Here is a 17,014-nt window from a genome sequence, read left to right as displayed (position 1 = left end):
CATACCAGTCAAGGGGTCCCACATTGACCTCTCAAGGACCAACGCTGGCCTCAAGGGCTCACACCACCTCAGAGGTTCCGAACTGGCCTTTGACGACCCCGCACTGGCCTTTGATGACCCCGGGCCTGCACTGACCTCTGATGGCTCAAGCAGGTCTCGTAAGACCCATGTTGGAGTTCAAAGACCCATACTGCTGTGCGAGGTCTCACCCGATTTATGAGGGTCAATCTCAATACTGGCCTTAAATGATCTTACGCCGGGCTTATATAAGGGTCTCATACTGGTTTCAGAAGTTTTCCGCTACTTACGAAAAACTTCAGGGGGAGGGGGCGGATATTCGCCCCCCCCCCCCTCCGCGGTACGCGGGTTAAGCTAACATACCGCCCCCCAGCGAGGGTCTACAGGGGCCCCTTTGCCAATTCACCCCCCCCCCAACGCCAAGTTTACGACCGTACCTGGTGGCGCCCACTTCCGGACTATTGCGCCCCTCGGAACCGCTTTGGGCGCCCTTTCAGGGCTGTGCAACCCCAATAAAAAACAAAAAAATCCACCCCTGCATATAAGTAATTAGTGCAGCACTAGCTGATAGCTATAGCTGTTCCATATCAAGCTTGCAGTTGGAGTTTCTTCGGCAGATCGCTCCTCCGCTCAAGAATTCGCGTCTTAAAATGTAAGAGCTGTATATACAGAAATCACGCACTGCTTTCAGCAGGGCACTTCGGCTGCAAACTTGAAACGGAACAGAGTATAGTAAGAGACACACTGAACCTGATTTGACCAAATTTGCACCTAATCTGCACCAAATGTGCACCAGATGTGTACCAGATGGCCGTCGTGAAAACGGCTATTGTCTACCGGCCTGTTCGATTTATAGCATGAAATCGGCCCTTCGATTTACATCGCATCATGACAACATGAACTTGATGGCCTGTCCGCGTTGCAGGTCGATGCCGATGGCTGTGTCCGGATTCGTGGTGGGTCTCCTGATCGTGTCCACCTCGGCCGTGTTCCCGGTGGTGGTGTCACGCCACGCGCATCTCCGCACCGCCACCAACTACCACATCAGCGTGCTGTGCGTCTCTGACTGCGTGGTCGGCCTCACCCTAGTGCTCTACCCGACGGTGCGCATCCTGTGGCCCGAGCTGGGCCTCTCCGCCGGCCTGTGCGTCACCGTGCTCTCCATCAGCTCTGTGTGCTTCACCGTGTCCAACGGCGTCATGTTCTGGCTGGCGCTGGACCGGCGCACGGCCATCCACCATCCGCTGGTGTACCCGCTGTTGGTGACGGCCTCCACCGTGCGCTGGGAGCTGCTGCTCACCGGGCCGCCGGCCCTGCTGCTCGTCGTTTTCACCCTGGCTACGCGCCAGCTGAGCGAGCCACCGCTGCCGGACATCATCCCCAAATGTTTCACGGCCTGGCACCTGGTGGTTGGAGACGGCGCGTTCTTGCTGAACGGCGTCAACCTGCTGGTGATCGGCGCCACGCTGGCGCTCAGCGTGGACGTGCTGCTGGAGGCGCGCCGGGTGCTGCGCGCCGCCGTCGTCCCGCTGCCGCACCAGATGGCTGAACGGGTCCGCCTGCGCCAGCACGTGCGCACCTTCTACTACTTGCTGCGTGTGCTGGTGCTGTACGGCGTCTGTCTGATCCCGTACAGTGTGTATGCGCTGGTGATGGCGTGGTGGGATGTGCCCCTCAGCACCGACCGCTCGGAAAGGCTGTGGAACGCCTTCATGGTTCTGCGGGCCGTTTTCAACCTGGCCGACTCCTGGGTCTATTGCAGCAACCCTGAGCTGCGTCAGGCCATCCTGCACCTCTGCTGCCGCTCTCAGTTCGGCCTCTACCCGTAACTGAAGCGTTTAGGATGGAGGCTGGTGGCAGAGCCGCGCAGCCTGGCGACGAACGATAGCGGCGAGCGCCACAGCTCGTTTTTTTTTTAAGGTAGTGTGCCACCTTTGAAAGATTTCCCATTTTATTTTTCCTAGGATAAGAAGCTTCTGTTTTTACCTAATATCGCAAAAAAAAAATCAAAAATGGGCCTGGAATAGTGCCTTTTTCGCCTAAAAGTTTTTCGGTTTTTAGATATGTATAACAACTGTAGTGGGCTCACCTGCAAACAGGCGTCGGGCAACAATCGCGAATGCGGCGCACTTGTGACAATAAGCAAAGGTCATTATAGTGTTACGACCATACGACGTACGGGAATGAGTTATCAGCTGTCTAATCGTAGACAACACAATGTCGAGCCTTAACCCGCGCCCTGCTGGGGGGGGGGGGGGTGTTTGAACACCCCCCCTTGTGGTTTTTCGCGAATATCTCAAAAACGGCGGCGCGGAGCGCCGCCGTTTTTGGTACACCTTATCATACATCAATTCTACACATGTTGTGAAAATTTCAGACCAAGGTCATTCAAGGTCAGGTCACCAGGTCACTTGAAGTGACCTCACCTCATAAAAAGTTTCAATGTCTGTCATAGCTACACCGAGTGACCGATCGCTTTGAAACTTTCAGCGATTGCTAAGAGCAATAGCATGTACAAAATGTATATCTCAGAATTTTGATATCGATGACCTAAGGTCAGGTCAATTTTGCGACCTCCCCATTATAAGTCAATGGGAGAAAATTGAAATGCGCCTCTTTTGGATGAAAGACATTATATACACTCCCAAACACCGAATTACAAGTGGTGTAGACACACTGAACTTGAAAATGGTGTCCGTGACCCTTGTTTATGCCCTGAGGTCATCTTAGGTCACGAATGGTATCTAACAGTTTTTCGCAAATAACTTTTGATAGAGGCATGCTAGAGCGATGAAAACGCCTTAGATGTGTTCAGCTCGACGATACGGATCGACTGATATGCAACATGACCCTTCCCGGTCAGGTCATGACCTTGACCTGAGGTCAAATTTTCAAGTTGACCTTTCAAGGTCAAGTTATAGTTCATTCGATGCGTCTTGACGAGAGGAACACGATGCCGGTAAAAGTAAGCTCGTACAAGGCTTGGGTCAAAAGTTATTGCCGAAAAATTGTTTTCGAAAAAATCGGCTATTTTTGCAGTTTTTGCCCCCTGCAGGCAAAACCGTTGACGTTAGGTCAAATCTGAGAGAATTACTCAGAAAGGGCGTTAATAGGGCTATCGAATGTGCTTTTCCGCGGTGCTGTAGCTCTATTGGTTCCCGAGTTATGCGTTGGCTTCTTGGAAATTTTCGACATTCGACCTGGAAATCGGCGAAATTTTGCCTTCAATGACCTCTGGTGACCTGACCTTTGACCTGACCAAAAAATTGACCGAAGTGATTTCGTCATTATTTTTGACGCTCTTTCGAACGCCGCCTTCTGCGTATCGCTACGTGGCCCAGGAGCCGAGTTACAAGGGGGGGTGTTCAAACACCCCCCCCCCCCCCCAGCAGGGCGTGGAAATCCAGGACCCCCAGCAGGGCGCGGGTTAAACTGTAAGCCCGTATTGTATTGTTTCTTTTATTTGGCTGTCGAACATTATTTATGGTTTGAAATATGATTTTATGTAAAATAATTGATATGAAAAAGCCGTCTTATAAGTTATGACCCCATTTCACCACACGCAAGTGGCAGAAATGACAATGATCAGCTGACGCATTTTTCTTGGCCGAAGTCAGAGCGCGCGGCCCGACGCACCACGCGTATTTGGAAATTCCGACCTCGACGAGCATCAGAAGCCACCTAACAGGCGTGTTCGAAACCGCAGGAGATGATGATGAACGGGTTTATCGAAACTTGATTGGATGAGCATATCGGTAATAGCGATTTCAGTGTGTGCATTTATTGTTCATAGTGGTGTGAAATGTGGTTGGGGTACGACCGACAACCCGTCGGGGCGAATTTCGCACTGGGGTACTCAAAATTTGAAGAATTTAAGACGTTTCCATGAGTTTTGAAGGTATGGATAAGTTCTAAAAATCCGGTTCTCCTTATCTGGGCCATTAACTCCATACGGTCCAAGAAAGCTGGCACACTACCTTTAAGCGGTTTGACCCAAAGCTCATTATCGAAACTCTCACGAGAGTTTTGGCAACTTCAGCGTCTGGCCAAGAGTTTCTTGCCGCTAAAATATTCAATTTCAAATTGTGCTCGGTAAATACATAAAAATTGTGTCTTCAAAAATGAGTTTAGGGGAGAGTGGGGCTATGCGTTGCACTTTTTGGTCTTCTGCACTTAGTGGCCAAGCTATTCAATGAAATTGCACCAAATTTGGTCACATGCTAGCTGAATCAATTTGGAAAGCACATGCAAGCTTTCACTTCTTTGCGACTATTCACTTTTATGTGAAATTCAGAAACCAAAGCAAGATTTTTGGGGTAAGTTGAAAAATTGTGGGGCAACTTGATACACGATATGGGATAACATGTTACACTTCTTTTTTCGTAGTTTCTTCATCATTAGGTATAACTGTCATTGGCCGTCCTATCGGAACCGATCGTAACCCTCCCTAATGGATATTACTAAACATGCTATCCTTTCTCGAATTGAAAGGCAAGAACAATAAAGCATAAACCATTAAAGGAAGGGTGCCACCTTCCGAAATTTTTGTTCTATGAATCTATTTTACTAATTTGAATTTTTAGACGTGGTTAGCGCGTCCACAATATACAAAAAACCGAAACATTGCATTTAATACATTGGCCAAAAAAAAAGATCGTTGTTTATATCACCACTACAACTCAAGGTCGTTTGATGTGGCAGCTAGGACGGCTGGCATATCCTGTTGTCATGGCAACATATCATTCTGCCATTTGCATTGATGGCGTAACTGAGACAAAAAGATGAACAAATAAAAAGGAAGAAGATAACATGATTTGAACTAAGTTGTAGGTAACCAAGTAGGTAACTGTTGGCCATATTTGCCACCCATCAAATAAGTCGAGTAAAGGTTTTTCCTTTACAATGCTTAAGAGATCTATGGAACCCTTCACCCTTCATGCAACTTACTAGAAAAACTTCCCAATTACAATTTTCAAACTTAAGTGTATACCATAAAGAAAAAATATACGGTTACGGTTAGTTTTATTCCGGTTTTAGTGCAATTAGTTGTCTTATTTTATCTGCCAGTGCCTATTGCCTTCTTGCATTTTACTGTATTGTGCATGACGCTGAATCCTGAAAAACCATGTTATGTGGATGGATTTTAGATCAATACATACATACATACATACATACATACATATACCCTTTCAAAATGATAAAACATGCTTCAAAAGTATAACTTTTATACATACCTTTGCTGATTTCATGTTTTATAAAATACCCTTAACACGACGAGGAAATAGTGCTGAAGATTTTTGCCTGCCAGAATGCTGGCAGCAAAACTCGCAAATGATAACTTCACGTGCGGATTCAATGCTGACCGTCTCGAGCATAGGTAAGTGAAGCCGGTTTTTAGGTTCATGTGAGGCTAATCTTGTAAAAACTGCGTTGTGTCCAAAAGGTGGCACCCTTCCTTTAAACATGCCCCGGCCCTGCGGCGGCCGACTTTCACAAGACTGAACTCAAATGTTTGTTTACATGAAGAGGCTAGTGCGTTTTACTTGGTGATCTTACAAAAGAAATCATCGCTTAATTTTGTGAACATACATCCAACATTCTTACACAAATAACCTTGACAAAAAAGAACCCAAAGTGTTGGCCAGCAAAAAATACTTTTGCTGTCACAACTTACCCCATTGCGCCGACAGGGCGACATGGAGTTCCACCAGGTCTGAGCCTGCAGTGACATGTAAAATGTGCGTAACCTTTCTGCTAGCGTAAATATTGGCGCCATATCCAAGAGTATTTTTAAATATGTTTCCTTTGTAATGTGGCGCGCTAGCGCCGGTAATTTAGCTGCGGCGTGTCCGCCCAGCCCGGCCGCCCTTTGCGCCGCCAATCGCCGCCTCGCGCAGTGTTTACTATTTTATCATGAACGTTTGTTTTCCTGCTTTATATTATTGTAAATTCGTTATTATCGTCACTTCTGTTTTATAGTTTTCAACCGTATTTAATATTTGTCCTTGCTTTAATTTGTTGTAATTTCTAGATTGACTTTTCGCCGTTTCTATATGCTCGATTCGTTTTTGATTATGTAAAAAAGTGTTTTAATTTTTGGCTGTGTAGTTCCGCCCCCGTTTACTTCCTGTTCGTTTTGATCTCTATGGCTTTTGGCACGTGCTCTCAGTTAAAATATAAATTTAGTATCGTACGCGGAGTGTCAGAGAGGCTGAGTATTTCGACGAGTTCCTAGTTTTATTTCTCACGTTTTTCTCCCAGTTTCAACCCATATCTAACCATCGTTTCACTGTTTATTTCGTTCTTTCATTGTGGGTAATTTCCTTTCTTCCGAACACGCACCTATTTAACCTGAGACCCACATTCTGGTGACCCCGACGTGATTTGAAGTGATGAGTTTAACCTGTTGATATATCCTGTGCTTTTGTTGCCATTTTTTTGTGCTTTTTGTTGCTAACCTTGACCTTGCCTACCTACTCGTCATGCCTCACTCTGATGATGTGCTTGTGGCTGAGTCCCTGGCCCTGCCTTCTGCTGTTGGTGCTGTTTTCGCACCCGTGTGCAGCCTGACAAACCAGCTGTCTCGCACTTCCGCTGAGCAGCCTCCCGCCGTCAACCAGCACCAGCAGCAGGACGAGGCGACCAGCAACAAGCCGACACGACCCTGCTGCACAGGATGACGACCCTGCCGCGCAGGACGCAGCCGCCCCTCCTGGGGCCTCTGTCAAGCCGCACCTGGCAGGAGCTCCGCTGGCTGACTAGACAAGGTGCGCTCCTGGTCAACCAGTCCTGACCAGCCACCTCCAGTCCAGGCTCTCCTGTGCCAGCGACCCCTCCATCTTGGAGCAGTTCCAGCCTGGGGAGACCTGCGACGCCTGCCCAATGCTTGCCAGCCACCACATCGACACCGGCAGCTCGCCTCCAACGTGCCAGCCCAAGATGACTGCCGCCTGTACCAACCAGGCCCATGTCGTCCCCTATCTCTCTGCGTGTCCACTAACACGAATGACGTCACGCATGTGGGCGGAGCTATGGGCGGAGCCTAACGCACGCGGCAGTCCAAGCCGCCATATTTGAATTTTTATTTTAATAGAATCTTGCCGATATTTTGGGTGAAGTCAATTTATATGGATAGCTTGGTGACAGTTTAGCTATACGAATAATAATTTATTATGGATGTGCGTATATTCAGCTTGGAATTGCAATTAAAGTTCCGCACCGCATAGATTCGAACTCGGGACCTTTGGAATACTGCGCGGGCACGCTAACCACTACACTACCGCGACCGCGCGGCGGCCGGCGGCAGGGAGGCTGCGGAGACATGGGGGGACATTTTACGCTTTTGTGAAAAAAGCAAAAGATTTAGCGAAAAACACGTAATAGATAACTTGCAGAAAATTGTCTGCTCTTTTAGGTAAGATACTTAAGTTTGATATATCTTGTGCAGACTTCATTCTACAGTGCTTCGAAAATCGCTCATTTACATGGGGATTGAACGGGGCTTCGAGACTTGACTCCAAATGACGTCACGAGCTGACGTCACGGAAAGGTAGAATCGCCGGACGACCCTACCTGGTATATAGGGCCTTGGTACCAACTCTACAACACACCTGCAAACGACACTACCTGGACTCGGTGCTGCCCGCACCGACCCGGACCGACGAGCTGCTGGTCACCGCGCCGCCACCGGACGCCGAGCCGCTCGCCGTCGAGCCTCTCGCCGCCGTGCTACACCCGGCGGCCGGGTCCCTGGCGACCGCCGCCACCGGACGCCGATCCGCTCGCCGTCGCGCCGCTCCCGGCCGCCGGGTCACTGGTGACCACCGCGCAGGCCCCCTTTTGTGAATTGTAATGTGATGTGATGCGCTCCGCGACTAAGAGGGGGAGCAGTGTGGCGCGCTAGCGCCGGTAATTTAGCTGCGGCGTGTCCGCCCAGCCCGGCCGCCCTTTGCGCCGCCAATCGCCGCCTCGCGCAGTGTTTACTATTTTATCATGAACGTTTGTTTTCCTGCTTTATATTATTGTAAATTCGTTATTATCGTCACTTCTGTTTTATAGTTTTCAACCGTATTTAATATTTGTCAGCTTGCTTTAATTTGTTGTAATTTCTAGATTGACTTTTCGCCGTTTCTATATGCTCGATTCGTTTTTGATTATGTAAAAAAGTGTTTTAATTTTTGGCTGTGTAGTTCCGCCCCCGTTTACTTCCTGTTCGTTTTGATCTCTATGGCTTTTGGCACGTGCTCTCAGTTAAAATATAAATTTAGTATCGTACGCGGAGTGTCAGAGAGGCTGAGTATTTCGACGAGTTCCTAGTTTTATTTCTCACGTTTTTCTCCCAGTTTCAACCCATATCTAACCATCGTTTCACTGTTTATTTCGTTCTTTCATTGTGGGTAATTTCCTTTCTTCCGAACACGCACCTATTTAACCTGAGACCCACAGTAACAACTTACCCCTGTAACAGAATAGCCCCACTCTCCCCTACTATGATGACATCACGTATGGCAGCTCGCACCCGATGTCCGTACGGTGAAAGTGTCAACGAATTTTAGGAAAAAAAAACTTCGTTTTTCACTGTTACCGCGGTCAGAATCAAGTAAGCGGTTCTGTCCATGGTAGTTATACATTACATTGCACTGCAAGTTCCACAGCATGACATCAGCACCGTTTCTATGTCCAGTTCCAAAAAGCACGCATGGAATTTATCGGGAATTAATCACATGTTAGAACTAAGCGATATTCGATTTTCTCAGGTTCAGTTTTTGTCCCTTTTGCTCGCTAAAACGAGCGCTAAGCCGAAAAAACGTACTTGGAGCAAAACCGGTTTTGAAAGAAAACGAACTATAGTAGACACCACCATACCCCGCAATGAAGCAATGCGGGACTAGTGGCGGATCTAACTAAGGGGAGGGCAAATAGGGCCTCTCCCAAACGGCAAAATTTTAACCCTCGCCCGTAAACGGCGATCTGCCACCTTCGCCCATGCAGGGGGGGGGTTGGTGCGACCCCCCCTTAGCGTTTGAAAACGGAGCGTCGTAGAGCTTAGCGGAAAAGACCAACGGATTGCTCTCGCCGAGATCTCGCGATTGGTGGTATATTTTTTGGTCCTAGGTCAACATTTGACCTACTTTTGACCGGTCAAAGGTCAAATTTTCGGAAAAATAGACTTTTTTCAACTTTCCGCGGCGATTGCGGCAAAACGGTAAGAGCTATCGACTTGAAACCTTCACTATCGTGTTCCTTGATCAATTCTCTATCGTTTGGTATGTATTTCGTTTCCCTAGCTCTAAAAATGGCGCGTTGGGAGCGCCGGAAGTCGGCAAGGTCACAGTCGGCGGCAGAAATTCGAAAAATCAAAATTTAAATTTTTGAAATCTGATTGTATTTTTGGATTTGGAAGGTCCATTTGCTCCCTATAGAAGCTAATATTGCTGCATATTCCCATTGAGGTGACAAGAATTAGCAAAATAGTGGTTCGGGCGCTTTTCAAAAATAGTACCGGACGCTGTTCCTCTTGTGACGTCATAGCTCCGTGACCTGACCTGACCCGGTCAAGTTTCTTATACCATATGATAGCCAATACTTGCCCCAACATGCATGGGAAGTTTCATCACGATCCATCAACCGATGTCCGTACCACCGGCAGGAAACCTCGGGCGTTGGCACTCAGTTTGTGAAAATCCGGCCGGAGGCTGTTCCCTTTGTGACGTCATAACTCTGTGACCTGACATGACCCGGTCAAATTTTTTTTTATCAAAAGATGCGGAAGGTTTGCCCCATAAGGTACCCAAAATTTGGCGCCGCTGCGCGCCGCCGTTTTTGCACTATTTCCGAAAAACCTCAGGGGGGGGTTGCACCAACCCCCCCCTACATGGGCGAGGGTTAACATTACGCCTATAGACAGTGCATGGAAAGAAACGCTGAGTTGTTATGGTTTACCCCTCCCAAATCTCTGAGCTGGATCCGCCAGTGTGCGGGGCCATTGGGACGGCGCAAAGAAGATGGCACAGCTAGTATGCGCAGGATGCACAACACGCGTCTGAATTTTTCCCCTATTTTTTTTCTCCTGCACTAACGGCAGCTCCATTTACATCCAGTTTTGGACATAAATGGCAATAACAAGCTCCAGGTTTGGGGATAGAAACATAAAATTACTTGAAGAGACCTGAAACAGGCAGTTCGTTTTAATGGAAACGTCAGATTTTGAGTATGTAATAGCAGATGTAGCCGCCACGGCCTCAGCCGTGGGCCAAACCGAGCGCCCTCGTAGAGTCAAAACGCTGTGCCGTCAACTGGACCTCTATTCGTCTGCAGCTGGTTCAGGACCAGCTCTCGAGGCAGTCCAAAACTGTCCGTTACTGACCGGACACAGACACACATACAATGCAGCGGTCAGTACACATCCAAAACCGATATGTCCGAACAAAACGACATATTGTGAGCCGTGCATTGAACATAACATGATATTATTAAATATTGCTGCAATTTTAGAACCAGTGTTGATATTAGCACTATCATTTACTCGATTAATTCACATTTAATATTTCAACGATATTTTCCGTACAGTGATTCAGACACAAGTTTTAACCTACCGGCTGTTCACATCTCCGGCGCTCAACAAATCGATCTCATCACGAAGATCTCTCAGTCCGGTGTCCACACGATCCGTACGGTCGTCAAGTTAGATGTAAGTGAATCCTAATCTATAATCTAAGATTCGGAATCAGGTGAGCCCCTACGATTTGGACCAAACTTGGTCAGTGGATAGTATGTAACGTCCTGATTACGATGCACCCAAAATCTAAGCTCGGCCCGCCATATTTACGAAGTTACGGATGTTTGAATTTCAAGGTCATTCGGGAGAACCCCTACGATTTCCGTCAAAATTTGTGTACGGACACTCTAGATGCTCCTCATTACGAATATCACAAAATTTAAGCTCGGCCCGCCATATTTACGAAGTTACGGAGGTTTGAATTTCAAGGTCATTTGGGTGAGCCCCTGCGATTTCCGTCAAAATTGGTATACGGACATATTACATCCTCCTCATTACAAATATCATAAAAGTTAAGCTCGGCCCGCCATATTTTTCAAGTTACGGAGTCACAAAGTTACGGAATTTCAAGGTCATTCGGAGAGCCCCTCCGATTTTCGTCAAAATTTGTATGCGGACACATTACATGCTCCTCATTACGAATATCGTAAAAGCTAAGCTCGGCCCGCACTATTTCAAAAGTTACTGACGTTTGAAACTCACTGAAATTCAAACATCTCTAACTTTTGAAATAGTGCGGGCCGAGCTTAGCTTTTACGATATTCGTAATGAGGAGCATGTAATGTGTCCGCATACAAATTTTGACGAAAATCGGAGGGGCTCTCCCAATGACCTTGAAATTCCGTAACTTTGTGACTCCGTAACTTGAAAAATATGGCGGGCCGAGCTTAACTTTTATGATATTTGTAATGAGGAGGATGTAATTTGTCCGTATACCAATTTTGACGGAAATCGCAGGGGCTCACCCAAATGACCTTGAAATTCAAACCTCCGTAACTTCGTAAATATGGCGGGCCGAGCTTAAATTTTGTGATATTCGTAATGAGGAGCATCTAGAGTGTCCGTACACAAATTTTGACGGAAATCGTAGAGACTCTCCCGAATGACCTTGAAATTCAAACATCCGTAACTTCGTAAATATGGCGGGCCGAGCTTAGATTTTGGGTGCATCGTAATCAGGACGTTACATACTATCCACTGACCAAGTTTGGTCTAAATCGTAGGGGCCCACCAGATTCCGAATCTTAGATTATAGATTAGGATTCACTTACATCTAACTTGACGACCGTACGATCCGTCACGGGGGAGCCCACAGCCGCCACAGCTCGGCCGCCAAACATCCCCGGACTCACGAGCCCCGCACTCCGCGGTGCTCACTCTGCCTAGCGAAAGCAAAGCAGGGTTTCGGAGTCGTGGTAGTGCTCTTCCGACTCCGACTCCGACTCCGGGCTCCTGACCGACTCCGACTCCGACTCCGACTCCGACTCCGACTCCGGGTCTGATACAAAGGACAATGGTGGATGCCAAAATTCCACGTAATATGATGCGCCATGTTAGGCCTACAAGGTGTCCGGAAATTCCTGGCGCTTTTCAACATTTTTTAATATAAATAAGTGCCTTTGGTCGCTAGATACTCTACAATAGAACAAAACAATGACCAGGAACACCAAGTCACATGCTTCTGCTAAGTGCCCATACCGATTTTTAGCCAAATCGAAAGACCCCGCCGTTTCCCGTTAAAATGTTAATTAGTCGTTAACTCGTTAACGGTGCAAAACACCACCCCAAAGAGGTACATTTTCGGAATCAGCGCATCGAGGAGGCCCTGTATACCGATTTTCAGCCAAATCGAAAGACCCCGCCGTTTCCCGTTAAAATGTTAATTCGTCGTTAACTCGTTAACGGTGCAAAATACCACCCCAAAGAGGTACATTTTCGGAATCAGCGCATCGCGGAGGCCCTGTATACCGATTTTCAGCCAAATCGAGAGACCCCGAAATATGCTGCTGTGAGGCTGATATTCGTTGCTGCTGAATTGACAGACGTGTCACGTGACACTTGAGCGGCGGCTGGCTAGAACAGTCGCTGGCGACTCCAAAATGTTGGAAAAATTGAACTTTCTCGGCAACGCCGACAACTCTTCAATGATTGGCTGACACGACTGCTACGTCACACCCCGGCGACTGGTCAGCTCAGCTGATATCGACAACTGCGGAGTTGCCGGCGACTGACCCCGGTCGCTGGCGATCGCCGGCGACAGGGGGTGTCGAAGTCTAGTAGGAAAATGTGGCAAATTCCCTGCGTGACGTCACGTCGGGGATGACCGACGGCACCTTGCACTGAAAGATACGGCAGAACGGCTATTTTTGAAAAATGATTAAAAATACTTTTGTGCTGTTATGACGCATAAAACGCTTATCAGCATGTTCCTCATCATGTGATAAAGGCATATCCGTGGTCGAAAATAGCTGAGCCCCTCCCAATTTCCAACCACCGACCTCATAAGCAAAGGATGTAAGCGTAATCCTTAACCCGCGCACCGACGGGGGGGCGGATATCCGCCCCCCCTGAGGTTTTTCGCGGATAGCGGGAAAACCGCGGCGCGTAGCGCCGCAAAATTTGTATGACTATAACCTCATCAATTTTACACATGGTGTGCAAGTTTGAACCTCCTAACTTTTAAGGTCAGGTCACCAGGTCACTTTGAATGACCCAACCTCAAGTCACTTTTTTGCAACTTTGTCACCGTGCCAGAGCTACAGTAGATGTCGGAGGCCTTTGAAAGTCGCAGGATGTTATTAGGTCATTAGTAGCTACAATTTGTATATCTCGGAATTTTGATGTCGGTGACCTAAGGTCAGGTCAATTTCGCGACCTCCCCATTATAAGTCAATGGGGGAAAAATCAACTCCCTGTTTTTACCACTAAAACGGGTCGGAATGGCCCCATATACCATACATGACTTCACATACGATCAACCTTCACTACCTTGAGGTCTGTTTTGCTGTTGGGCAGCTGTAAGGTCATGTGACGTCATCAAAGGTCACCAAAGGTTTTTTGCCAATAACTCCTTACAGGAACAAGATACAGCCGCGCGGATGGTCTCATTGTGTTCAGCTCGTCAAGACGCATCGAATGATATACATGATGACCTCGAGGTCACGTGACCTGAGGTCAACCTTTGACCTTGACCTTTCGAGGTCAACATATATATCATTCGATGCGGATTGACGAGAGGATCACGATGATGCCCTTAGTTTGTTCCTATCTTGACTACTTCGAAAGTTATTCGAGAAAAACCCTCTCCATCTCTAGCGCCGCCATTTTGACTTTTTCGACCCCTGTGACGTCATCTTTGACCTGACCTGAAAATGACCTCAGTAAAAATTGTAGACCTTGTCCGTGCGTATCCGATGCCGTTTACCGCTTGTCGCTATCTTGCTTCGTTCTCGAGATCTCAGGGGGGGGGGGCGGTCATCCGCCCCCCCCCCGTCGGTACTAAGTTGGCGCAGACCCCCGTCGGTGCGCGGGTTAAGGGCGACTTTCCTATACATATCCGTACATATGCGTCCTTATGGAAATCGGTAGTGTGGCGATTGGCGACGCGCGCGACATCTGTGTGGCGACCAAGTGGCGACTGTGGCGACACCTGGTGGCTGCTTTTCTGCTGTATGTAGGCATTGGGGTTTTGCCAGATGTGGTTCCTACTGCTACACCACTATGTTGACCCAATACTAGAAAAGTTATTGTGCTAGTAAAAGGCAAGCAAATTGAAAGTTGATTTATAAAATTGCTTATAAATGATTACGAGATGATAATAAAGAAATTTTGATTGAATAATTATTTTAATAATCAACCGTGAAACTATATTCTGGTAGGTTTAGTAGAAATAAGTCCGTGCAACCTTGTATTTAGGGCCTTGGCCGGCGACAGTTGCCGTCGCCGGCGACACTGTTGCCAGATGGCCGAGCTGAAAATCCTTCAAAACAGCGCTCGAAAACCTCTAGAAACCTCTGATGTCAGAATTTTTGTCAATTGGACACGGCAAAAACCTCTGACTAGCTACTTATGATTGCTTCGGTCGAAAATGTATCGTATGTACCGACGGTTGTATATTCGATTAACCCTATTCCTGGCGGGGGGGGGGCCTCAGGAGCCCCCCCCCTGAGGTTTTTTGGTTATTTCTCCCAAACGCGTTGAGCTAGGAAGCTCAAATTTTCTGACTTTTCCTAAAAGGCTTCTACGCAACATGTCTGAAAATTTTGAGTTGATCTGACCTCAGGTCAGGTCACCAGAGGCGGTTTGGTGACCCTACCTCAAAAAAGTTTGCAATCACGCCAGAGCTAGAGTTTTTGACTGATCAATTTCTTCTCTTCAGGGTTTAGTTAGGGTACCAGTATGTGCAATTTGTATATCTCGGAATTTTGATATCGGTGACCTAAGGTCAGGTCAATTTCGCGACCTCCCCATTATAAGTCAATGGGGGAAAAATCAACTCCCTGTTTTTACCACTAAAACGGGTCGGAATGGCCCCATATACCATACATGACTTCATATACGATCAACCTTCACTACCTTGAGGTCTGTTTTGCTGTTGGGCAGCTGTGAGGTCATGTGACGTCATCAAAGGTCACCAACGGTTTTTGGCCAATAACTCCGTACAGGAACAAGATACAGACGCGTGGATGGTCTCATTGTGTTCAGCTCGTCAAGACGCATCGAATGATATACATGATGACCTCGAGGTCACGTGACCTGAGGTCAACCTTTGACCTTGACCTTTCGAGGTCAACATATATATCATTCGATGCGGATTGACGAGAGGATCACGATGATGCCCTTAGTTTGTTCCTATCTTGATTAATTCGAAAGTTATTCGAGAAAAACTCTCTCCATATCTAGCGCCGCCATTTTGACTTTTTCGACCCCTGTGACGTCATCTTTGACCTGACCTGAAAATGACCTTAGTAAAAATTGTAGATCTTGGCCGTGCGTATCCGATTCCGTTTACCGCTTGTCGCTATCTTGCTTCGTTCTCGAGATCTCAGGGGGGGGGGCCGAATCGGCCCCCCCCCCGCCAGTTTCTTGTCCCGGCGGAGCCCGCCAGGAATAGGGTTAAGACTCTGAATCCGACCTGAAAATAGACGAGATTGGTTCTATTACATCAAATAGTTGTACTATATATGTGTAACGAAATTCGTTCCTACCCCGTCCTCCACCTCCCTCTGTACCTACTTACTGCCCAGCCCCCTCGCCCACTTACAATATCCTTATATGGTCCTCACTCCTCACCTGCGACGCCTGTCCTAGCCCGCTTCTGATTGGTGCTATGATATGACGTACATCTATAGGTATGACGTGTGTGTATGACGTTTCAATATAGCGGCCGACGCCGAACGCCGAGCAGGAGCTGTGAAGGTTCAATCGAAAGCCAACCGCCGTAGCGGCCTGACGTATCGTTATTCAAAGTCTCGGCCGACTGTTTATTACTTTTGGATTCTGTCGTCAAATTTGCAATACATACTTCAAGAAAAGAAAAACCGTGTTGGTTATACGGCTCGAACAAGAGGTCCCCAAACAGACTATCACAGAAGAAGAAATTGTTTATTTACTTTTTACATTTGTTACAAATGGTGCCGTGACCCGGATCTAAATAAAAAAAACTCAAGAATTGAAATTGGTTCCGCAAGAAATTGTTCTACAAGTCTACGAACAGTAAGCTGTCACTCTTTCCTCTCTTTTCCCTGAACGTCTTCGCCCACATTTTCACATTCGATTGTTCAACTGTTATTGTGCCTGTGTATATTTGTGTAATTTTTGCATTGGGTGACTGTTATCTCCGCATTTCGTGTGTCAACTGAACTGTTTATTTGTCAACGCTCCATAAACACCACTTGTTTGTATTCGCTGATTGATTTATACTTACCAGAGTTTTCAAAATGTCCGAGGCAGTCATCACCAAAGCGCTCCAAAATATTTGTCAGGAACTCCGTATTCAGGGTCTAACTCAGCACATCCGAACATTCTCCGGGGAGGGTTCCGCCAAATTCGCCCAATGGTTAAACGACATGGATCAGATATCTATTACCTGCGATTCAGAGCGTATGTGTGTTTTGGCGACCATCACTTTAAACGGATCCGCTGGTGCGTACGCTTCACGCATGCTAAAAGAAAACCCCCAAATCACGTGGTCGGAACTCCGACGCAAACTAAAGGAAAGGTATAGCGAAATGACTGATCCGTACCTGGCTTCGGAAAAATGCAGACGTCTAAAACAGAACCGTGGTGAGTCGGTACAAAATTTTGCTGAAAAGCTGCGGACAATGGCATCGGAGGCATTCGAAAATCTCTCTGCCCCTGAGGCGCAACGCTTCCTAGTAGAAGTGTTCCAAAAAGGCGTGAGCGACGACAGCTTGGCGCGAAACCTGATCAGGAAAA

General features: G+C 47.4%; 1 protein-coding gene across 1 annotated transcript; it reads left to right on the top strand.

Moving 5' to 3' along the window:
• Positions 1-953: 953 nt before the first annotated feature.
• On the top strand, positions 954-4,555 carry LOC122379971 (neuropeptide CCHamide-1 receptor-like). Its single transcript, XM_043362675.1, has 2 exons — positions 954-1,938; positions 4,003-4,555. Exon 1 carries the CDS (start codon positions 954-956, stop codon positions 1,845-1,847), a length of 894 nt encoding a protein of 297 aa, XP_043218610.1. The 3' UTR covers positions 1,848-1,938; positions 4,003-4,555.
• Positions 4,556-17,014: the final 12,459 nt, after the last annotated feature.

The sequence above is a fragment of the Amphibalanus amphitrite genome, unplaced genomic scaffold, assembly GCF_019059575.1.
Source record: "Amphibalanus amphitrite isolate SeventyFive unplaced genomic scaffold, NRLGWU_Aamphi_draft 000088F_arrow, whole genome shotgun sequence".
In the NCBI taxonomy this organism is placed as follows: domain Eukaryota; kingdom Metazoa; phylum Arthropoda; class Thecostraca; order Balanomorpha; family Balanidae; genus Amphibalanus; species Amphibalanus amphitrite.
This window is presented reverse-complemented; position numbering and strand designations above follow the sequence as displayed.

Coding starts and splice junctions, on each gene's coding strand:
- LOC122379971 (XM_043362675.1), top strand. CDS start 954: ATGGCTGTGTCCGGATTCGTGGTGGGTCTCCTGATCGTGTCCACCTCG.